The 24,734-nt window shown below is 43.4% G+C and overlaps 1 protein-coding gene across 1 annotated transcript in view; it reads right to left on the bottom strand.

The window, feature by feature from the left end:
* The window catches only part of LOC146075056 (tropomodulin-2-like), a 62,776-nt gene that overhangs the window by 3,991 nt on the left and 34,051 nt on the right, over positions 1-24,734 (bottom strand). Inside the window, exons 4-9 of the mRNA XM_083183904.1 lie at positions 13,495-13,617; positions 13,244-13,318; positions 10,412-10,542; positions 5,947-6,054; positions 2,597-2,740; positions 2,373-2,517 (exon numbers count right to left, since the gene is read on the bottom strand). Of these exons, the coding sequence (XP_083040030.1) occupies positions 2,373-2,517; positions 2,597-2,740; positions 5,947-6,054; positions 10,412-10,542; positions 13,244-13,318; positions 13,495-13,617 (726 nt within the window). The remainder of the gene's footprint in view (positions 1-2,372; positions 2,518-2,596; positions 2,741-5,946; positions 6,055-10,411; positions 10,543-13,243; positions 13,319-13,494; positions 13,618-24,734) is intronic.

Here is a 24,734-nt window from a genome sequence, read left to right as displayed (position 1 = left end):
GCACCCCCACAGTCCTGGGGCCCTAGGCTGCAGTCTAATCAGCCTATTGAATAATCAGGCACTGTTTAACCCTTGACTAATTAATTACACGCTGCCACATATTACATTAGAAACTCACGCTTAATTGAATCTCCTGCTTAGAAAGGAAAGTTGACAGTGTAGGAATGTTCCCCTTTCCTACAGACACAATCTAGAAACATGCGCAGATGACTCATAGAAATCTGGATTAAATGCTTGGCATTGATCCTATTTAGGGTGCCAGATGTCATCACTATACTTGCCATTAGAATGTTCTGTGTGCTGGGTTGATTATCAGTATATATTTTATCCTTTATGTCACATTAATATGCCAATATTTATAGAAACTGAGGACCTTATTCTGGTTCACACGCTGCACTGCGAACTTCACAGCGATGCGTGTGATTTTAAAACCGCCCGCCCCCCTTCGCACGGAGAATTCGCCCGCACGGCTGTGAATGGATGTTTTGCATAAACATCCATTCGCAGCCGAGGGGGCGAGGAAAACATAATTTGATGGTCACCAACCATGGAATGATGTGGAACGTGCACACAAAACTAAGACACTCTCAGGTGCCTTCGTTTTGCATGCCCCCTGTGCGAGGACAGGTCGGGCAGCTGATATCCGGTGATGCCCGCTGCCCGCCCACGGCAGCCGTGTCACTGCCTCATTTCCCCGGGAACGCCCAGTGTTTTCATGGAACGCTGTGTGTTCCCATGGGTGTGTCTATCCGCCGCCGCCCCACACTTGCACTGTTGGGTGCGAATGGGATGGCGAATTTGCAGTTAGTCATTCCCTTTCGCACCTGGTGTCTGCAAATGCGTATAAATGCGTTTGCGCATGTGCAGAACCAAAACATTGCTCCCCTGTGCAAATTTGCGGGTGAGCGAATGGACCAGAATAAGGTCCTGAATACGTAAGTTTCATATAACTTGGATTATTGGTTCAGTATGACTACAGTACAGTATGTTATGTTAGATGGTGCAGTACACTGTTTGCACAGAAAGTTCTGCACATGTTTACAGCGGCACCTGCCCCGAGGCAAAGAGACCTGGGAAAAAGAGAGCAGCTGTTGGCAGTTATACTAGTATTACGCAATCGCTGTTTGTACTGATGTGTCACTGTAGCAAATACTAGTATACTTCAGTTCCATAACAAATGGTAGTACTTGTGGTATTTAATGACATGGCTTGTTTTCATTCATTGCTAGATTTTGTTACCTCATATATGGTGTTGTAAATATAACTAGCAGAGCACTTGATGTTTACTGTCTCATTGTAATGTATGTATGGAATGAGGGATGTCTGCACATTTAATCCCCATACACACTAGATGCTCCTGGCCATGGCCGATATAATTAGCAATATCAGCCGCTGGTGGCTAAATATCTGTTATATATTGTTCAGTGATGTTGACCTGACCAGCTGAACATACGGGTTGTTGGCAATATAGCCAAAAGCAACCTGCTTGTTCAGTAGACAGGAGGGGTGGTTAATGATGCGCAGGAGCGTGCATTGTTAATGATATTGAGTGTATACACTAAACAATATAGTAAACGATATCGCTTATTATCCACTTTCTGTGCAATATCTTTTAAAAAATTCCCTGGTTTGAAAGTCAGATCTGTTTTGCCGAGTTCCGTTTTTCAATGCTGTTCGGAAACGACTGCATTGAACTGGCGCCCGCCTCTATTTCCCCTGTCAGAAATAGCGCCAGGGATTTAATACCCCTAAATGTATATATGTGGAGTTTGGGGATTACTTACGAAGCCAGCTTGTATAACTTGGCACTTCTGATCCTGTTTATGCCTGATATTTAAATGAAAATACTTGACCAATGGCCAGGTCTTGCTAGTTAATATTGTGCATAAACAAGATTGGTGCTTTATTTGTTAATTTAAACATTTGTCTTTACATTTTTTATTAGGTGTATAACTGTTTATTCCTTGTACAGGGGCAGATTTATCAAGCTCGGTGAAGTGATAAAATGTCTGATTTTTATCGCCGGCCAATCAGCTCCTACCTGTGAAGTTCCAGGCTTGGTTTGAAAAATGACAGGTAGAAGCTGATTGGCCGGTGATAAAAACCAGACACTTTATCACTTCACCGAGCTTAACAAATCTACCCCACAGTTCCTTAACTCTCGTTGGTCCTGAAAACTGAAACCACAAGAAATGTTAGTTTCTAGACACACTGTAGTGTTTGTCTGCTGTTGGCCTGCTTAGATGACAATTCTCTGGATCGTACGCCTGCCATCTGCTGGTCATACTGTGGTAGCAAATGATATCTGGTATCCCCCACAGTTACACTACTGGGTCCTCGCTTCTGGTAATCGTATTCCATTAGAAACTCACCCAAGTCATTATTCTTTGTAATGGCTGCAGCGACTCTGGTCCTTGGTCCTTGCTGTGTAAACGGATATCCAAATTTAAGAATTGCAGTGTTCTCTTCCAGCATCTGTGCAATCTCCATCTCCACGGCAGTCCCCAGCTGCTGTCTCTGTAGATAGATAAAAGGATGTGAGCTCTAGCTGAGCTATTTCATGCATCCAATGCTAAATAAATGATAACACATTTACCTGATTGGCGATCTTGATCTCTGTGAGGGTCTTATTTTGTTTCAGGGCTTCCACAAAAGCCAGAATGCCAACGCCAGTTATAAAGTTTGTTTCAATGTTAAAACTCCTCAATGTTTTATTCACTTTCAACATATCTGCAAAAGCCTTAATGTGACAGATTTATTAGATGCCAGTTAGGAAGAAACACTCATGAATGCACTTTTTTACTGTCATTATTAGCCCATGTCAAAAAAATCCCATTGCTGTAAATTGCTGTAAAATGGCTAACCTTATATATTGCAACCTCCCAGGACTCTTACTTTTGGAAAACTTGCTTAAAATCCTGCATCCAAACTTTCAAGTGTTCCCTGAAAACTGACCTCTTCAGACAAGCCTATCATATTTAAGTTCTACCCGCATAACCCTCTGAGGCACTTATGTATTATATAGCTTCCCTTCTGGACCTGCAACTTGATGGGACTGCTATGCTATTACTGGTGCCTGTCCTTGGCCCTTATTCTGATCGGTGCGGATATTCCCGAATTCTTACGGTGCGGTCCGCACGCCACGCTGTGCTGCCGCGTGCGGCCATCGTCCGTAGAAACGCCCACGTGTCCTCCGCATTCGGACGGACTCACTCTTTAAGAACAGGGCGTGTTTACGGACGACATACAAACCATGCGTGTGCAGGGGAAACACTCAGATTCTGCACGGTATTACAGAGTATGCACGGGAATCCCGCATCCAAACGGATGGCAAGCGGTGCTTCCGCCCGGAAGCGGTGTATTTACGCAAAACTACTCACTATTATGTCTATTCTGCAATACATCACATGACCCACTTATTCAATTACCTATCCTCATACAAAAATGTTTATTTGGAATTGGAATCAATTAGATGCCAATATATCCTTACAAGCATGCCTAACACATGCATTGCACACATTAACCCTTACAGCAATTGAAGTGCAATGGTTTCAATTAAAGCACTGACAAGCGTCCTATTAGTGAGTAATGAGTAAAGGAGTCGATTGTATTGGGTTCAGGTGTTAATGCTTGTAGTCATTAGGCGTTCCGTTCGCCTACCGCAAGACCGAGTGGTTTCCGCAAAGCAATACTTGACTTATGGACACCGCACATTTCTATCAGTTTTGGTCGCGTGCATTCGGAGTGCTATCCGAATGCACGCCCCCCAACATAAGTGTACTCCCCCGTGTCCGCCCATGTTTCCTCCCAGTTTTTCCCACTTTGAAACTACGCCCATGTCTCATTCCGCATGACGCCCATAATACGCCCATATTTCCAGACTGATTGCGGTGCACAGTTTTGTACGGGATTTGCCCGAACAGGTACGGAGTCAATGCGTGGCACATGCGCGTTGCGTTCTCCACGCATGCGCAGACGCCGTAAAGACGCTATCCGAAAGTATGCGGAAAAGTACGCATCAATCAGAATAAGGGCCCTTGTGTTTCCCTCCTATGTCCCTTTAGATTGTAAGCTTGCAGCAGGGCCCTCTAACCTCCAGGTCTGTCTGTTGTTACCCAGTTTGTTTTATCACTGTCTACTATTGTAAAGCGCAACGGAATCTTCTGCGCTATATATGAAACTGTAAAAAAATAAAAAAATCCCTGCATTCCCTGAACTAGCGATGTGATTTTTACATTTAAATGAGTTAAAATTTCAAAATTGTTGCACAAAATATATTTATCTCATTACATACTTGTTTCTGTACGTTTGCTGGAATAATTTGGTACCATGGGCTAGATCAGTGGTAGCCAACCCTAGCCCTCGAGAGCTACCAACAGTTCACATTTTCCAGACAACCTAGCTGCTGCACAGCTCCACTCATTAATCACTGACACATTTTAAAAGATACACAGATGGAGCTAATTAGCTCACTTGTGATTCTGGCCCTTATTCTGATCGGTGCGGCCGGAGCCGATTATGCGGCCAGGACCGTGCGTGCGAAACCCCGCCAACTCCGTCCGTATGCGGTAAGAAGCTGGCCGAACGGACCGCACGTATATTTTTCACGGAATACGCCTCCTCCATCTAAGGGAACCTCCCCCATCATTCGATGGTCGCAGACCATCGAATGCAGGACCGAGTGCTCCACCAGCTCCCGCAACCTCAGACCACACGGACATTTCTCCATGCAAAAGCAGGGATCTGGGCGGGCAGCTGACATCCGGCGATGTCATATGTCCGCCCCCTACACGTGCGTCACGGCCGCATTACCATACGTACGCCCAGCGTTTTCATGGGAACTCCCATGAAACGCGGGGCGTATGCATATGGTAATGAGCCCAAATAGCCCTTCACGCCCCTCTCCACCCCCTGTTCGGAGTGTTCACATATCATGCAGGATTTGGCCGTACGCCCCGCTCGCACATGCGCAGAGACGCCTCTGCACATGCGCAGACACAAAACATCGGCGGGCCGAACGCACGCGGATATATCCGCACCGATCAGAATAAGGGCCTCTGTGAGGAGACCTGCAAAACATGCACTGTTGGTAGCTCTCGAGGACTAGAGTTGGCTACCCCAGGGCTATATGTATCAAGCTTCAAAAAGTAATAGGGGTGAGTGATAAACAACGAGCCAATCAACTCCTTCTTTTCTTTTTTCAAACCAATCCTGTAAAATGGCAATTAGAAGCTAATTGGCTGGCTGTCTATCACTTTCCATTTTATCACTTTTTGAAGTTTGATACATCTAGCTCTATATTACTAGTCCTACAGTGGCAGCTGCAGCTTAGACCACACATTGCATGTGGAGGGCAGACAACATATATAAACATGTATGTAATATTGTATGTAATATATGTGCTGGCTAGTTGGGTTGGGATTGTTTGGTCTACAGCATGTTGGTCGACAAGCATTTGGTCAACATGTTTCTAGGTCGACAGTGGGTCGACAAGCATTAGGTCGACAGTTTCTAGGTCAACAGTCAAAAGGTCGACATGGGGTTTTTCTCTAATGACCTGTCGAACTAAACCCATGTCGACCTAGACCCATGTCAACCTATCCCCATGTCGACCTAATGGTGTCGACCCAATGCTTGTCAACCAACATACTTTAGACCCAATGACCGTATCCCAGCTGGTTTACCCCAAGGATCAGCAGGGATGTGTTTCACTGAGCCTTCGCTGCCCCAGGACACTGCACTCAACTTGTCTTTCCTTCATAAGACTGCCCACAGATTCATGTAAAACTAGCCAATAGGAATTGGGGAGGGGAGTCTGAATTTCCCCCAGACTTAATATGCCATTAATACAAATAAAACAATACATCAAGAATATATACATTTGTCCTGTAGCTCCCTGTAAGTCACAATAAAATATTACGGAATATTTGACAGGTGGTTACTTACAATAGCCACAGGATCGTTGCTACGGGTTGCTGCAAGGCTGAAAGACTTCACATGGGTATTTGATTCTAGAGTCTTTGCAAATTCCTTAAGCGTTGGTATTGGAATGTTCTAAGGTTAATATATATATATATATATATATATATATATATATAAATATATAAAAAAACTAATTTAGTATACAAATAAGATACGAATTACATCAAACATTTGTAACTGTATTGTATTACGCAAAATGCATAGAAGCGCACCCATAGACAGTGGCAGATTTCCCACTAGGCACATGTCACTTGTTGCGGGAGGCAAATCAGCCTGACTTAATCGATGCAAGAGAGAAGCAACAACATCCGCCACCCATAGCAAGCTAAAGGGGGGGACGCAGGGGATACTGCACTCCGAGCTGTCAGGGGCCCCCCAGCCAGAGCATAGTGACATTACTAGCTCTCTGATTCCTGGCCTAGTGCGTAAGTAGTACAGAGTCTGCTGCTATTCTTGCATGTGACAGTAGATGATATAGTAGAATTTATTTTTCTATGTATATTTTAAGATTAAGTTTGTTCCACTACAAGTACATTTTCTGAAATACTTGTGTCTCAATTTGTTGGAGCTATGAACAGTACCTAGGTATTATTACACTATTAGTTCAAATGGGTATGGATCATTAGGTCACTACAATGTTGGTCGACAGTCATTAGGTCGACACCATTAGGTTGACATCCATTTAGGTCAACATGAGTGTAGGTTGACATGAGTGTAGGTCGACATGGGTTAGGTCGATGGGGTCATTAGGTCGACATGGGTTAGGTCAACAGTCAAAAGGTCGACATGGACACTGAAATGTAGCACCGCTCGCCATTCTACACTCGGCACACTATTTTATTCTCCCACCACACCCTAGTGAATGGTAGGGCATGAAATACCGCCTGTCATCACATGTCGGCTCAATTTTTTTAAAAAAAACCCATGTCGACCTTTTGACTGTCGACCTAACCCATGTCGACCTTCCTACATGTCAACCTAGACGCGAGTCGACCTAAATGCATCTCGACCTTATGATGTTGACCTAATGACTGTCGACCATCATGCTGGTGACCCAATGACCGTATCCCGTTCATATCTAATATATTCCAGTGGTTTAAATTTAAAATACACAATCCATTCCTTCCAACATGATGCATTCCAGGAGGGACAAAATCCTCTCTACCTGGACTTCCCTTTTAACTTATGAATGCGAATAACTGTGTTGAAATTCCTTTAATATAAATTAAATAGCTCAACACAGATGACACCATCATATGTCAAGAGGGAAATCCAGATAAAAAGCATTTTGTCCCAGCAGCCTGATCTGTACCTAATGACGTCACTCATCCCCAGGATACAGAGACAGGTCTAGAGCAGGAAGACACCTGTAAAAAACTGTTGAACAGGGGGTGTTGGCTGTAAACTGGTGTGGCCCTCTCTAGATCTGAGGACAACTTGAGAACAAACTTGAGAACCCCTCCAAGCACACTAGTGTACCACAACACAGTGGTTGGGAAACGCTGCTGTAATGTCTCATTATCTTCCATGCACAGCTATGAGTGGACTCTGCATGTTTGTCTTCTACATAAGTCACTCACATATGTTTGCTTATATATTGCTGGGATGTGCTCCTATCTGATCGCCTCTCCCTGGAGGGGATTTTTACTACATCATGGCAGTAATTTCTTACTTATTGCCCAAATAGCGACAATAAGAAATTGTATTTATCAGTAAATGGTCTTCTTAGTGCTGTATATATGTGTGTGTATATGGATATAAAGATATATATCTCTGACATTGGATAGGTGGTATGGTCTATACGTCCAGCTACCCCTGAGGGGTGATATTCAGTGATATAGGGGTGCCAAAATGAAAATATATCTTCCCCAACCAAAAAGGTTGTGGCACCCCATGTGTATATCTGCAGTGTTTGCATGTGTTAGTGTGCAGTGTACGGTTCAGCAGTGTACGTTCTGCAAAGAGGCGCTCATTTATCTCTGCGTCACGCCCTCCATGTTCTCCAGAATGATCTCTGTACGAGTAACTCACAGCCAGAATGATCTCTGTACGAGTAACTCACAGCCAGGATGATCTCTGTATGAGTAACTCACAGCCAGGATGATCTCTATACGAGTAGCTCACAGCCAGAATGATCTCTGTACAGTATGCGTAACTCACAGCATGCCCTCTCTTTCTGTGCATACAGCGCACACACATTTATATGCACGCTACGCTCACTCAATGTGGCATGACAAGAAAACATCAAAGCAACATCAAACCACTATATCATTTTGTTTTGTTGCTTCAATATGACATTGATTTATGTTTGGTACTGACAATTGCCACCTACATATATTCGAAGCAATCTCATAAAATGTTTACACTTGTGTATATATTTTCAATGTTTCTCTCATGGAATGATGGATCATTTTTGGAAAGTTTATTTTGTATTGTTAGAGATTAAGGGGGAAATTTACTAAAGGAAATTTGTAAAAAATAGGTGTATTTCTATCCAGAAATTCACTTATTTTTGACATTTACTATCCCAAAAATACGGCAATTCGTATTCGTATTGATGTGCTATCAATACGAATACGAATTGACGTATTTTTGGGATAGTAAATGTCAAAAATAAGTGTATTTATGGATACAAATACACCTATTTTTTACAAATTTCCTTTAGTAAATTTCCCCCTTTGGATCTAGATACCTGCGCATATGTCTCCTTTAATCATCTTGTAACCAATCCTTGTGCAGTGGAACTAAGGTGTTTTTAGGCTGGGGGGGGCTAAAGTAAAATCTCAACTTGGCACCCCCCGAAATCACTGCATTTCACCCCCTTAAGGACAGCTGGATTTACCCACCACACCACTTACATGATAAGAAGATTAAATTATCTATCTATCTATCTATCTCTATAGGTGAAATTTAATAGGATGAGAGAATCACAAAAAGTGAGAGACTTGGGGCCAGATGTACTAAGCTTGAAAAGTGATAAAATGCAGAGTGATAAACAGCCAGCCAATCACCTCCTACATGTGATCTCACAGACTGTGTTTGAAAAATGTCAGGTAGTAGCTGATTGGCTGGTTGTTTATCACTCTCGATTTTATCACTTCGCAAGCTTAGTACATCTCGCCCTTGGTGAGAAATCTCCAGTTTTTTTAAAGCGGCAATCATTTACACTGCAAAACCAGTTTGATATTGCAGTGTAAATGATTAGCGCTTTAAAAAAAACTGGAGATTTCTCAACAAATCTCTCACTTTCTGATTCTCTCATCCTATTACATTTCACCCAATGTATCTGTCTGCACACATTCTGGGGAATACAGAAAGTAATTTGGGGTCCTGTGGCCCTGATAACTTTGGTTGTGGCAAGCTCCTGGCTGATACACTTATCTAGAGGGGTATACTGTATCAGTATAAGTGGAGAGGTGATAACATATTAAGGGCCTGATTCAGCAAGGCTCGGTAAGCAGCGGTCGGTAGTGAGCCTGAAACGCTGCTCGCCGCCCAGCCGAACATCTGTGCCCCCCTAAAAAAATCCCATAAGTACCATGCGAGGGGATGTATGCGAACAAATCCCGTCGCATGCGGCCGAAAGGGAGAGGAATCATTTGATGGTAGCCGATCATCAAATGATTTCTCTCCCCTATGGAAATAAAAGTCAGTCTGAACTGACTTTTATTTCCTTCATGGTCCACCGAAGAGGAGGCGGGCGGCTGACATCATGTGACGTCAGCCGCCCGCCCCCGGCAGGCATCAACCCGCCTGCATTATCATGGGGATGCCCATAAAACACTGGGTGTTCCCCTGCTCCAGCCCCGTTTCCCTCCCCGGGCCTGTCTTCCCCGCAATGAATGACCCGGCGCGTGTGTTACTCACCGAAGCCATTCGTGCCGGGGTTTGCACATGCGCAAACCCTAACCATCATGGCTGGGGCCAAATTCGGGTCACTGGAAGTGATCCTAAATCGGCCCCTTCATGTGAATGTGAACTGAAGCCTTGTCTTCTATACTGTACACCAGCGGTGGGGAACCTCCGGCCCGTGGGCCGTACACGGCCCCCGGAGCCGGTCTCTGTGGCCCGCCCACTCGCCCGACGGCTGTAAAGCGACTCAAGTACAGGGGAAATCTCGCAAGAGCTACCGACCTCTCGCAAGATTTCCCCTGTATGAGACTCCCTGCACAGCCGCCGGACCACACAGACTGGCGACTTGTAACCTGCGGCTGCCGCAGGGCGATTTGTAAGTTTTTTGTTGTTTTTTTAAATGGCCTCCGAGGCATTATGCCTCAATGCAAACGGCCCTTGGACCCCAAAAGGTTCCCCACCCCTGCTGTACACCAAGGTCTGTATGAGTTTGATGTTGGAGATGATGTTACATTTCACTGGATTTGTATAAATACCCCCAAATGAGTGAGATGTGTTTGTCTTTCCCAATAAATACCTTAATGTTGTTTAAGTTGACATCAACAAGGAACGGATCATTGGCCTTTATCCTCTGCAAGCTCTCTTCCACATTTGTGGGGTTTGGTGGGTCTTCAAACGAGGGTTTCACTTTTTCAGCTTTCACAACATCTACAAAAATACTTGATTAGAATCACAATCCAGCATCAGCGCAGCAGTGCAGCATAGCTCAGGCTCAGGGACCGTAACACAATATCTGTACCACATGGAAAAGTTATTTGGGGGCTGCAGAAATTCTCAATGGACATGAATATATGTAGAAAATAGACATATTTGGGAGTAATGAATCTCTGAATCTCTAAGGCTAAGAGGGGCATGCTACAGTATTCATCATCAGGGCCATCTAAACATATAGGCTCAATGGGCAGTTGCCCAAGGCCCCCAGTTGTGGGGGCCATTGAGCTGGGGCAGCCTAACTGTGGACTCGGAACCGGCAGGACAGAAATATTGGCTCATGAAGAATCTCATTGATGAATTCATAAGTTGTAATATCATAACACAGATACAGAGAAAGAAATATTGTTTATGCTTTTATAGTGTAAAGTGAAGTAAACGGAATTATAATATAATTTAGGCAGCATTCGCAGAAAGTGTTGAAAAAAGAAAGTCTTGACTGAAAAGATGACAGATGATATATTCTAGGAGTGCACAACTAAAATCATGGCCACATTTGTATTCATATGGCTTTTAGAATGTACCTTAAGAAGTTCAAAGTGATATTAGTTGTAGGGGAACCCAGGCATAAAAGCATGTATTATGGCCCTTATTCTAGTTGAATCGGATGGATGTGTATTTCGGATGGGCACCAAGTGTTCTTAGCCCCACCTACTATACGGATCGCTCACACTGTCCGAATGCGGTAAGACGACGAGCGAATGGACCGCAAGTGGATGTTTCATGCGAACACCTGCCCCATCTGTGGGAACCTCCCCCATCCTCCGATGGTCACCGACCATTGAATGATGGACCGAGTGGTCAGGCAGCACCGAGTGCTCTAGACCACTCGGACATTTTTCCGTATGAAAGCAGGTATATGGGCGGGCAGCTGACATCCAGCTATGTCAGCTGTCCGCCCCCCACCCCCCACACGTGCATCACGGCCGGATTACCATACGTACGCCCAGCGTTTTCATGGGAACGCCCATGAAACGCGGGGCGTACGCATATGGTAATGAGCCCAAACAGCCCTTCATGCCCCTCTCCACCCCCTGCTCAGATGGTTTTGACCTATAATTTTCTGCAAGTAACTCACGCCATGTTCGTACATGTGCAGAAACGTCTCTGCACATGCGCAAACACCGAACATCGGCCATCCGACCGCACACGCAGCCGTCAGATTCAATCAGAATAAGGGCCTATGTGCCTATGTAACTTAAATCCAACCATAATCCACCTAAGGATGTAGTTTTACAATAGTGTCTTTCATGCAGGATACATAATTACATTACTTGTGTTTCTCTATTATCAGGTTACAGAAAAGCTTACTTGGGGGTCTGTCAAGAATATTTATTGCACCATAAACCTAAAACTAGAAAAGGGCTCATGCATGGAGCAGTCTTGTAATAAGATAATACAGCCGTGAAAAAATACAAATATTTTAAGAAAACTTAGCCTGGTAGATATACGTATATTTTAATTTTATCTACTGAAGTGTAGAAAAAATAAATTTTCCTGCAGTGAAGTACAGTAGAATAATAAGTTATTTCTCTCTGGGTGTGGTGTTGACTGTTTTATTAGGCTTTGAGTTACGATTTGTATTACTTTGGAGAGAAATGTATTTCCCTGAGTGTAAAATGGAAAAATTAGTCACCAAAGCCTCACCCATTACGCACAATGACCTCAATAAGTGACAGATGCCCTTGATCTTTTTATAAAAAACTAGCACATTGAGACTGTGATATAACAATCATGTAAGGTCCTGACAATAGCATGTCCAAAATAAACATGAATGCAATGTTGGCTGCTTAACACTTTAGTCTAACTAACATTTCTTATGTACATTGTTGTACACAATGAATTAACAAAAAATCCAGCATGGTCGTTTTCGGCGAAATTATGGCCATTTGACTGTTGATTAGTCATGTTTCGCCAATGGAGTTTCGATATAAAAAAAATTAATAATCTACATATTTGTCCGAAAACGGCTGCAATTGAATAGTAAAGTCTGTTCTTTTTGGCTAGCCGGAAAAAAAACTGACTTAATTGAATACCCCCTTAGGTGTAAAAGAATCACTATAAAAGATATTATTTAAACCATTGTTGCCTAATCTCTCGAAATACCAAAATTAGTCTCTCCAATTAGGCAGAGACCTCCAGATGAGAAGGCATTTCCCCCGCTGTTGTGTGGTGATGTTCTGAACATCAAGCCTTGACCACCTAAAGCAGGTTTATATGAAATCACAAAACCAAACTACACAGAGGGTTTACACCAGGGGTGGGGAACCTTTTGGGGTCCAAGGGCCGTTTGCAGTGAGGCATAATGCCTCGGAGGCCATTTAAAAAAACAACAAAAAACTTACAAATCGCCCTGCGGCAGCCGCAGGTTACAAGTCGCCAGTCTGTGTGGTCCGGCGGCTGTGCAGGGAGTCTCATACAGGGGAAATCTTGCGAGAGGTCGGCAGCTCTCGCGAGATTTCCCCTGTACTTGAGTCGCTGTACAGCCGTTGGGCGAGTGGGCGGGCCACAGAGACATACTCCGGGGGCCGTATACGGCCCACGGGCCGGCGGTTCCCCACCGCTAGTTTACACAAAGCTCAAATGTCTGCTAACAGCACACATCTTACAGTTAGCTGCACAGTTTGTATAGTCTTACCTCGAAGATCTACTCCATCGTGTCCTCCTTCATTTCCCTGTGGTCTGCTGGCAAAGTGCTGCACTCCAAGGACAGCTGGAAGATAGAAGTTTGAAATGCCAATTGTGTTTTATATACCATCTAAAATAGGCTGAAGGAACTATATTTCACAATACAATTGTTTTTCGTTTATAGCCCCCCAAACTGACAAAAACAATGATAACATAATGTATAGATGTAAAAGGAGAAGTTGCAGGGTTAGTACTACTTACAGGCAAGGTCGCTCAGCTCGGTGTCTGTCGCACTTGCTAAGGCCTCTTCCAGTTCTGGCTCCAAGGTCACCCTCTCCTCTGGCTGGCTTTCCATGGGCATGTGCTTGGGGACAAACACCTTTCCTACATGAATTAATTGGAAAAAAAGAGTCACATTTCTAGAGGGCATCTCTCAAATGCAGAACATGAATCTGAATTATACAAACCAAGTTCTAGAAAATAGATTACAGTTTAAAATATCAGATGTATATTGAGTAGCACAGCTAAATCAGTATTTCTTTCCATTCAACTATTTTACATAGTTAAACAAATAACAGTCATAACAAATGCAGATGAACATTACAAAATATGGTTTCAAAGGGTTATCTAAATATGTCATTGGCTCTAGTAAAACGGATGTTTATTTAAATGAATTCATGTTTTACCAGGATAGGAAGTATATGTATTCTGTTAGCAACATTTTAGAATGTGGCTATGACAGCTGAAGTAACCAGCACTTTTATTTTGCTTAGTAAAGTTATGGAAGGAGAGAGAAAGATTGGATATAAAATGATGATTGACACAACATTCTGACAGAACAAGTAAAGTGTTATAATTGAACACTGGTTAACAAGTAAATGTAATAGTCCAATATACAAAATGGTTTATTCATGTTTTGCAGCAACATAACTCACTCTTAAAGGTGTAGATACCATAGGGGGCAGGGAGTGCAGTTGCTAAGGGGCCCAGAGCTGAGAGGAGCCCACCTTCGCTGTCAAAGTTACATGTGTTATTTCCATTTATCACCATTGAGTGGTACGTACGGGTGCTTACAAACGTTTTCTTTTTGGGGCCTACAATATATCTAGTTCCGCCCCTGGACATGCTCATTATTATATGGTATAAGATGGAATGGAGGGTATTATAATGTTACATAATATAAAATGGGGCACTGTAATGTGGCACAATATAAGTGGAGGCTCTGCAGTGTTGCTTAATATGAACTGATGTGAATTGAGGGTACTGTGTTGCATAATGTGTATTGGCATGTCACTCACAATGTGATATAATGTAAACAAAGATACTACCTTGGTTCATAAAACAAACTAGGACACTACTTTGGGACCTAGCATTAATTATGGCCCTACAGGACTATGGTTGCAAAATTGAACTATGGGACTATAGAGCAGAAAATGAACAACTGCTGTGCAGAGGTGTCTCTGTAGAAGCATCGGGTCAGGGACACTCAAAATGTTGCTATTGGGCCCAAAACCAGTATCTAGAACACTTTGAAAAGAATGGTTCCTTATTGAGGTTTTATCTGGACCCCATATTGCCTATGAATATATAATAAACAATACTTTCTTACAAATAATACAATGCCATCTGTAACCCATAACAACCAGTAGGACTTCATATTTGATTTATTTAGTGGAAGTTGTAGAATGAAAACAAATGTCTGCTAGGCAATACATTATTGTAATTCTATTGTTTATCTATTGTTGCCACCCACACATTCTGACTCCCCTCATATTAGACACCTAACCAATCCCGTTATTCCCATAATAATGAGTTGCAATAATCATATTTGGTAAATAAAATAAGGCTGCACCTATGTCTGACTAAATATTTGGCAATGACAAGAAGTCATTCCACCATCTCCCATTATAATGTGGTCCAGTGTTCTCATGGACGCTTGGATGACTGTTAATCTTATCAATATGCTGCTATATAACTGGAATCTGGCAGCATAATGTTGTTCTCTACACAGTGTTACAGCTTCAGTATTAAATGTTGAACAGTTATAGACAAATACATATAAACTATACTTTCTATGTAATAAGATACTGCAGTTGCTTTTAATGGCTTAAGAGAACATACAAGAAGTTACACTGGGCCAAATGCACTAAGCTTCAAAATTGATAAATTGGTGATAAACAACCAGCCAATCAGCTCATAGCTAACAAGTTACAGTTAAAAATGTCAGGAGCTGATTGGCTGGCTATTTGTCACTCTCTATTTTATAACTTTTTGAAGTTTAGTGCATCTGGCCCAATCAGCTCCTGTCATTTTTAACTGTAACTTGATAATTATAAGCTGATTTGTTGATTGTTTATCACTCTTCACTTTATCACTTTTTGACCATTGTGCATCTGGCCCAGTATGTTTATGGAATACAGACAATGGGTCGACCTTTTTATATGTTGACTTTTTTTAATGTCAACCTAGACAATGTGGACCCGATGATCCACACCTGTGATCAGTTTGAAAACTTCATATTTACATAATAACTATAGGACAAGAGCCTGCCTAATAAAATACAGTACATAACAGTTGTATGGTGATTAGAGCACACACCCTTCTAGCCATTACTGAGAGTGACTGAAAGAAGATTACATTGCCAGAACAGACGGCAGAATATAAGAGGCAGCAGATGTTACTTAGGTTGAAGTCAATTCATCTCATGGTGTAATTTAATGCAGCACTTGATATTCAACTCAAAGCAGGAGTGGCTGCAGACCGCACAGTGTGACGCTACTCCAGTGACTGCCAAATCAGCAACTTCATTGCTTACTATGAACACAGTATCATGAACAGTAGAAAATGACACTGCTGCATCTTACCTGTTTAGGGCATTATAAGCAATAATATATGTTTACAGTTCTATGCAGATTAGGGTTGGGATCATTTGGTCTACAGCATGATGGTCAACAGTCATTAGGTCGACACCATTAGGTCAACATGGGAAAAGGTCGACATGGGTCTAGGTCGACATGGGAAAAGGTCGACATGGTTCTGGGTCAAAAGGTTGTTAGTTCGACAGGTCATTAGTTCAACAATGTCTAGGTCGACAGTCAAAAGGTTGACATGACACGGTGGAGAGCTACGCTTGCCACCTATTCTATTCTCCCTCTCCTTCAATTCTCCCTCTATGGGAGGGAAAATAGCCGACGGACGTCGGGAACCCGGCCGTCTGTGTTTTAACAGTCGGAATCCCAACGTCGGGTTAATGACTGTCAGGATCCCGACTGTAGGGACCCCGTCCGGCACCCGTAGTAACAAGCTTACTGTCAGGAACCCCAGTTCTTATGCTGCTCGCGTGTGCCACTTACTGGCTGTGTTGGTGTATTCTGTGCAGTAGATCGGCCACTGGCACACTCTGCAGTTACTGGTATGAGGTCTCTGTGTCATAGTCCTGCGTGGCTGCTTGTCACCCAGCACTCCTCGCAATGTCCAAGGGACATGGGCGCCGCCATGACACCCTCCTGGATCATCTGACCGCCAGACACTTGTCCACTGACTCCAGCCTGTGTGTGCTGCTGCAAGCTGCAGCCTTCTGGGGCGATATAACCAACCTCCTTTAATGAGGGCTGCAACCTGCTTGTCAGGCGCAGCGAAGACCATATCCCTTTGCGGGGGTCAGTGGTGAAAACCCCAGGCAAGTAAGGTTCCATGCCTCTGCTTCGGGTCTCACCAATTCTCTGGGGGTAAATTTACTAAGATTGGAGTTCTATTTCAGATGGGATGTTGCTATGGGCAACCAATCAGAATTTACTTCTTAATTATTTTGCACCTTCTAGAGGGTTATACAGTAGATAGACTCTGACTGCCCACACAGACATCCCCTCTGAAATAGTGCTCTTCGTGCATCCTAGTAAATATTCCCCTCTGTGTCTACCACATATTCTCCCAGAGCTCTCCAGCATATAAGCTATAACTATCTCAAACCACCTAGCTTCCGGGTTCCTGTGCCCTCCACTGGCTCACCCAGGTCACAACCAGACAAGCCTATGACACTTACCCTGATGGGTAAGAGAGTGGCTGCTCTGCTTCATACTCCATGTGTGCAGCCTCTCATTTATCTCTATTGCTACTCTGACATCGATCCCAATGGGGAGAAACTTCATTCCTCAAAGCAAAATCTCCTCCCGTGTCTCTTCTGGGACCTTGTAAGTTTCAGAACACCATGCAGAGATGTGGTCATGACTTTGTTACAAGTGACAAACATATGCTTTTCAGTACTTGATCATTTGAAATATCAATTTGTTACCACAACTGGCTATGGTATCGGCAATATTAACAAGTCAGTTAGGTCCAGCTGGAGAAATCTCTAAGTTCCTCCAAGGAATACCTTTATACATATGAAAAAGCAAAACTACAGTAACCCTTTTTTTGGAAACTGCATCACAGCTTGATACGGCGATTGAAGGAAGTTACTGTAAACTCCAATTTTCATTACTATAATGTATTATCTGAGCACAACTAGTGAGATGCGGCTAGTCCACAATACAAAGGTTGTTACACCATAAATGATCCAAAGTATATACTCAATAGCAAACTGCATTTATCAGTGACGGCAACGGATGTAATACAGTTTCTCTAAATTAGTCCTTTGTTCACCATTTACATTTTTCCATGGTTTCTACAATACATGGGACCAAAAGAGCACAGAAGTTTGCTATTGTGTATTAACCAATTCTCATTGTGATCGCTACGGTACCCGGTAACCCAGAACGGTACATTGGATAACCACATATTGGTAAGGGCTATTGATCCCATAGACAACATTTTGTCCTGCATGTGAAGTATTTTGAACTATAAAGAGATCCGCTGAACAATGATGAAAACTAAACCCATTGCCACTATTATATACTATAAGGCAGTGGTTCCCAAACTTTTTCGAATCACGGCACCCTACAGCATCAAAATATTTTCAAGGCACCCCTAGGCCAAATGCTTCTTATCAAGAAATTCAGAAAAAAAATATTAAATGAAGTGCATTGTGTTTATATGTCACAGTTATCTGGTGAGGGACAGGATTTGCTTCTGTTTGTCCACATATATTATGATTGGCAGCCACCAGCACTGGTTTTGCCTGGTACATTGACCATAAATAATATAAATTGATCTTGGTCCACCAACCCAAGGCACCCCTGCAAGTGTCCTGAGGCAGCCCAGGGTGCCTAGGCACACAGTTTGGGAACCACTGCTATAAGGAATAGATGATTTTCCGGTACTTGTTTCCTAGAACGGCCACAATCGTGAGTGATCGTGGCTCTTAATTAAGGGACACGATCCTCACGATGTGGCCGATTTTTTACAATTTTTTCCATTTGATTGACAGAAATCGGGTCAATCGGTCGGTCGCGACCAATTAAAATCGGCCGCGATGCGACCGACCGATTGACCCGATTTTTCCATAGACTTCAATGTTAAAAAATCTTTTAACATTGAAATCGGTCGGTCTTGTGCCATTATAATGGCACAAGATGAGATGGACTTGATTAAGTCCATCTCACATAGGGAAAAATGATAAAAAAGGTGAAATGGGCCAATATGACCCATTTCACATTTTTTATGTGCCCGCCATGACCCCACGATAGACGTGAACCCGAAGCGTGGCGAGCGCAGCGAGCCCGCGAGGGGCGGCGGTGCGCGTCCTCCGACCTTTTCATTTCCCTACTATCCACTAGGGCGTGGAGTGAGAATATAATAGTGTGGCGAGCGCAGCGAGCCACCGAGCCCGAAGCGTGGCGAGCGCAGCGAGCCCCGCGAGGGGACGCGTATACCTGTGAAGTTAGACGCGTCCCCTCGCGGGGCTCGCTGCGCTCGCCACGCTTCGGGCTCGGTGGCTCGCTGCGCTCGCCACACTATTATATTCTCACTCCACGCCCTAGTGGATAGTAGGGGAATGAAAAGGTCGGAGGACGCGCACCGCCGCCCCTCGCGGGCTCGCTGCGCTCGCCACGCTTCGGGTTCACGTCTATCGTGGGGTCTAGCACACTTATTAACATTTGGGGGGGCAATTTAAACAAATCTGGTGTAAAAAAAAAAAAAATCGGGTGAAAAATCGGCAGATCGGATCGGTCGCATCGTATGCGACCAAATCGCATGCGATGCGACCGATCCGATTTTTTATCTTACGACCACAACGATCTAAATCGTTGTGGCCGTTCTAGGAAACAAGTACCGATTTTCCTTGTATTGCAAACATTTTGAAATGTTGATTTCAGCTTTTTATTAATACACTGCTCATTCTCTCATTAGGAAGAATGGTTCCCTTATTTATCCAATGGAAGGGGAAAAAATCAGATACAGTTGTCAAGATCAATATTCAAATATCTGGAACTGATACAGAGGGGTTTTGGGGGGACATGCACGATAAGGTCTCAGCTCAGGGCGTCCAACTTTGTCTGTCACTGTTGTACAGTCAGTGCCCTGTGAGTAAATAAATATGAAATATATTAGAATTCCACTTAAGATTTTCTGGAGCTGTAAATCAGCATAAGCTGGAATGTGAAAGCTGCTTCTCCCTGTTTGACACATCTGCTGGGCTGTTAGTCAGGGGTCACAGAAATGTTCCGAGTCATCTATCAAAATAAACACTCGACTCCACTGGAAAAATGGGAGTGAGGAGAGTAAAAACAAAGAGGGCGGTGTACCGATAATACATTCTGTTATTAAGACCTCTACACTTCATGAGTGAGCCCACTAAGTGGTCATTTGTAGAGATCAGTTGTTAATTACAATGAAAAAGGTGAAATGCTAAATTACAAGATCAGCATATTTGTTAAAGGAGAAGTAGGGTGAAATACGATGGTATAACTGCCTTCTGTGCCCCCACTGGTTTAGCTAGGTGCAGTTTGATCTAGATTAATGTACGGCAAGTGCCTGCAAAATGCAGGCTTACATAGATAGCTGTTCATAAAGTAGAGAAGTTACCACACAATGAGGTAGATGCATATGAAGCAGTGATATGGGAGGAGAAGTGGCCCATGGCAAACCAATCAGCTGCTCTGTAGAATTTTATATTATTTGATACAAAGAAAGAGAGAAAAAAGGGTACTTGTTTCCTAGCACAGCGCCATCGGGTTGCAAAAAACGGGTCAATCGCATTGCATGCAACCAAATTGCATACAATGCGATTGACCCGACCGACCCAATTTATTACATTGGAACGAATGTTAAATGGTCCCTGAGTCACGATTTTACATTGGCCCCAATGTTAAATGCCGTCCAGACCCCATTTTTCATTGTATGCCCCCCCCCCCTTGTTAACGTCACGCCACGATCAATGCGAACCCGAAGCGTGGCGAGCGCAGCGGTACGCGTCCTCTGACCTTTTCATACCCCCACTATCCACGTCGGCGTGGAGTTGATTTTACATAGTGTGGCGAGCGCATCCTAGTAAATATTCCCCTCTGTGTCTACCACATATTCTCCCAGAGCTCTCCAGCATATAAGCTATAACTATCTCAAACCACCTAGCTTCCGGGTTCCTGTGCCCTCCACTGGCTCACCCAGGTCACAACCAGACAAGCCTATGACACTTACCCTGATGGGTAAGAGAGTGGCTGCTCTGCTTCATACTCCATGTGTGCAGCCTCTCATTTATCTCTATTGCTACTCTGACATCGATCCCAATGGGGAGAAACTTCATTCCTCAAAGCAAAATCTCCTCCCGTGTCTCTTCTGGGACCTTGTAAGTTTCAGAACACCATGCAGAGATGTGGTCATGACTTTGTTACAAGTGACAAACATATGCTTTTCAGTACTTGATCATTTGAAATATCAATTTGTTACCACAACTGGCTATGGTATCGGCAATATTAACAAGTCAGTTAGGTCCAGCTGGAGAAATCTCTAAGTTCCTCCAAGGAATACCTTTATACATATGAAAAAGCAAAACTACAGTAACCCTTTTTTTGGAAACTGCATCACAGCTTGATACGGCGATTGAAGGAAGTTACTGTAAACTCCAATTTTCATTACTATAATGTATTATCTGAGCACAACTAGTGAGATGCGGCGAGTCCACAATACAAAGGTTGTTACACCATAAATGATCCAAAGTATATACTCAATAGCAAACTGCATTTATCAGTGACGGCAACGGATGTAATACAGTTTCTCTAAATTAGTCCTTTGTTCACCATTTACATTTTTCCATGGTTTCTACAATACATGGGACCAAAAGAGCACAGAAGTTTGCTATTGTGTATTAACCAATTCTCATTGTGATCGCTACGGTACCCGGTAACCCAGAACGGTACATTGGATAACCACATATTGGTAAGGGCTTTTGATCCCATAGACAACATTTTGTCCTGCATGTGAAGTATTTTGAACTATAAAGAGATCCGCTGAACAATGATGAAAACTAAACCCATTGCCACTATTATATACTATAAGGCAGTGGTTCCCAAACTTTTTCGAATCACGGCACCCTACAGCATCAAAATATTTTCAAGGCACCCCTAGGCCAAATGCTTCTTATCAAGAAATTCAGAAAAAAAATATTAAATGAAGTGCATTGTGTTTATATGTCACAGTTATCTGGTGAGGGACAGGATTTGCTTCTGTTTGTCCACATATATTATGATTGGCAGCCACCAGCACTGGTTTTGCCTGGTACATTGACCATAAATAATATAAATTGATCTTGGTCCACCAACCCAAGGCACCCCTGCAAGTGTCCTGAGGCAGCCCAGGGTGCCTAGGCACACAGTTTGGGAACCACTGCTATAAGGAATAGATGATTTTCCTTGTATTGCAAACATTTTGAAATGTTGATTTCAGCTTTTTATTAATACACTGCTCATTCTCTCATTAGGAAGAATGGTTCCCTTATTTATCCAATGGAAGGGGAAAAAATCAGATACAGTTGTCAAGATCAATATTCAAATATCTGGAACTGATACAGAGGGGTTTTGGGGGGACATGCACGATAAGGTCTCAGCTCAGGGCGTCCAACTTTGTCTGTCACTGTTGTACAGTCAGTGCCCTGTGAGTAAATAAATATGAAATATATTAGAATTCCACTTAAGATTTTCTGGAGCTGTAAATCAGCATAAGCTGGAATGTGAAAGCTGCTTCTCCCTGTTTGACACATCTGCTGGGCTGTTAGTCAGGGGTCACAGAAATGTTCCGAGTCATCTATCAAAATAAACACTCGACTCCACTGGAAAAATGGGAGTGAGGAGAGTAAAAACAAAGAGGGCGGTGTACCGATAATACATTCTGTTATTAAGACCTCTACACTTCATGAGTGAGCCCACTAAGTGGTCATTTGTAGAGATCAGTTGTTAATTACAATGAAAAAGGTGAAATGCTAAATTACAAGATCAGCATATTTGTTAAAGGAGAAGTAGGGTGAAATACGATGGTATAACTGCCTTCTGTGCCCCCACTGGTTTAGCTAGGTGCAGTTTGATCTAGATTAATGTACGGCAAGTGCCTGCAAAATGCAGGCTTACATAGATAGCTGTTCATAAAGTAGAGAAGTTACCACACAATGAGGTAGATGCATATGAAGCAGTGATATGGGAGGAGAAGTGGCCCATGGCAAACCAATCAGCTGCTCTGTAGAATTTTATATTATTTGATACAAAGAAAGAGAGAAAAAAGGGTACTTGTTTCCTAGCACAGCGCCATCGGGTTGCAAAAAACGGGTCAATCGCATTGCATGCAACCAAATTGCATACAATGCGATTGACCCGACCGACCCAATTTATTACATTGGAACGAATGTGTAATGGTCCCTGAGTCACGATTTTACATTGGCCCCAATGTTAAATGCCGTCCAGACCCCATTTTTCATTGTATGTCCCCCCCCCCCTTGTTAACGTCACGCCACGATCAATGCGAACCCGAAGCGTGGCGAGCGCAGCGGTACGCGTCCTCTGACCTTTTCATACCCCCACTATCCACGTCGGCGTGGAGTTGATTTTACATAGTGTGGCGAGCGCAGCGAGCCACCGAGCCCGAAGCGTGGCGAGCGCATGCGCATTACTTCAGACGTATTATGCATCCGCTCGCCACGCTTCGCGCTCGCCACACTATATAAAATCAACTCCATGCCAACATGGATAGTGGGGGTATGAAAAGGTCGGAGGACGCGTACCGCCGCCCCTCGCGGGCTTGCTGCGCTCGCCAAGCTTTAGGTTGGCGTTCATCGTGGGGTGCCGTTAACAATGGGGGGGGGGGGCATTTGACATAGAAATTACCCATCAGGGTGGGTATACAATCAAAAATTGGGTATGGGGGGCCATTTAACATTGGTTCCTATGTAAAATCGGGTTCATCGCATTGGTCGCATTGTATGCCATTATAATGGCATACAATGGACCCGATTTTACATAGGAATTTAACATTACATACAATGCTTACAATGTAAAATCGGGTCGGTCGCATCGCATTCCATTATAATGGCATGCGATGGACCTGATTTTACATTTGTCGGGAAACCTCAAAAAAAGCCAGAAAATCGGGTCCGTCGGGTCCCATCGCATACCTTAAGTTAAGGTATGCGATGGGACCCGATGGGCACCGTGCTAGGAAACAAGTACCGAAAAAAGTATGGCCCTTGGTGTGGTGCACCTGAATATTGTTAAAATTTAACTTTTATTGGATAACAATTTTATATTATGCAAATGATAGATGTCACTTCAGTGCTGATTGGTTGCCATGGACCACTTCTCCTCTGGCTCACTTCTCCTCCCTTATCACTGCTTCATACATCTACCCCTAAGAAACACAGAAATTTACAGCAAATAAAAACCTCTTGGCCAATTTAGTCCAATTTTATTTTGATATTTATGGTAGCTTCAACCCCATGTGTTCCTTAGTTCTTTGAAGGCTATTCTTATGCCTATTCCAAGCACACTTAAGTCTTGTGCTGGACTCACACTGGCTGGCATATTGTGTGTACCCATCGGAGGTGGTGTACCCCTGATTTGTCTGTGAATGATGTTGTTCACTCGCATATTGCAATGGCTGTGCAGCACAGCACGCTTTGCTGTGCAGCGACGTACTCGCGCTTTAGCTATGTACCTGCAAAATTTTGCGGACACATCACATGGAGGGACCCGGAGAGTGTGACGGCCTTGGGCTGCCCCCCCCCCCCCCCCCCCCTCAGACCAGCAAAGTTTCGTAAAACTGCAACTCTGCAACTAAGGCTATGTACACATTAGAATGATGGTATATGATAAGATATTGTATAAATTTTTCCTTGCTTTCACATACATGTGATATGTTATGTACAATACAATCAACAACACAGAGCATCACCCAATACCTCACCATCAAGCCTGCATGCAGAACTATCAGACAATGTCTCATAAGATACACCGAAATGCGCATCTTACGCCAGATCGTGTGTACACATTTTACAATATTGTACTGCGCTCATTACAATCCTGTACAATATCACATTTATTTATTATTTATTTATTAACAGTTTCTTATATAGCGCACACATA

The sequence above is a fragment of the Crinia signifera genome, chromosome 4, assembly GCF_055691185.1.
Source record: "Crinia signifera chromosome 4, ASM5569118v1, whole genome shotgun sequence".
NCBI classification, from domain to species: domain Eukaryota; kingdom Metazoa; phylum Chordata; class Amphibia; order Anura; family Myobatrachidae; genus Crinia; species Crinia signifera.
This window is presented reverse-complemented; position numbering and strand designations above follow the sequence as displayed.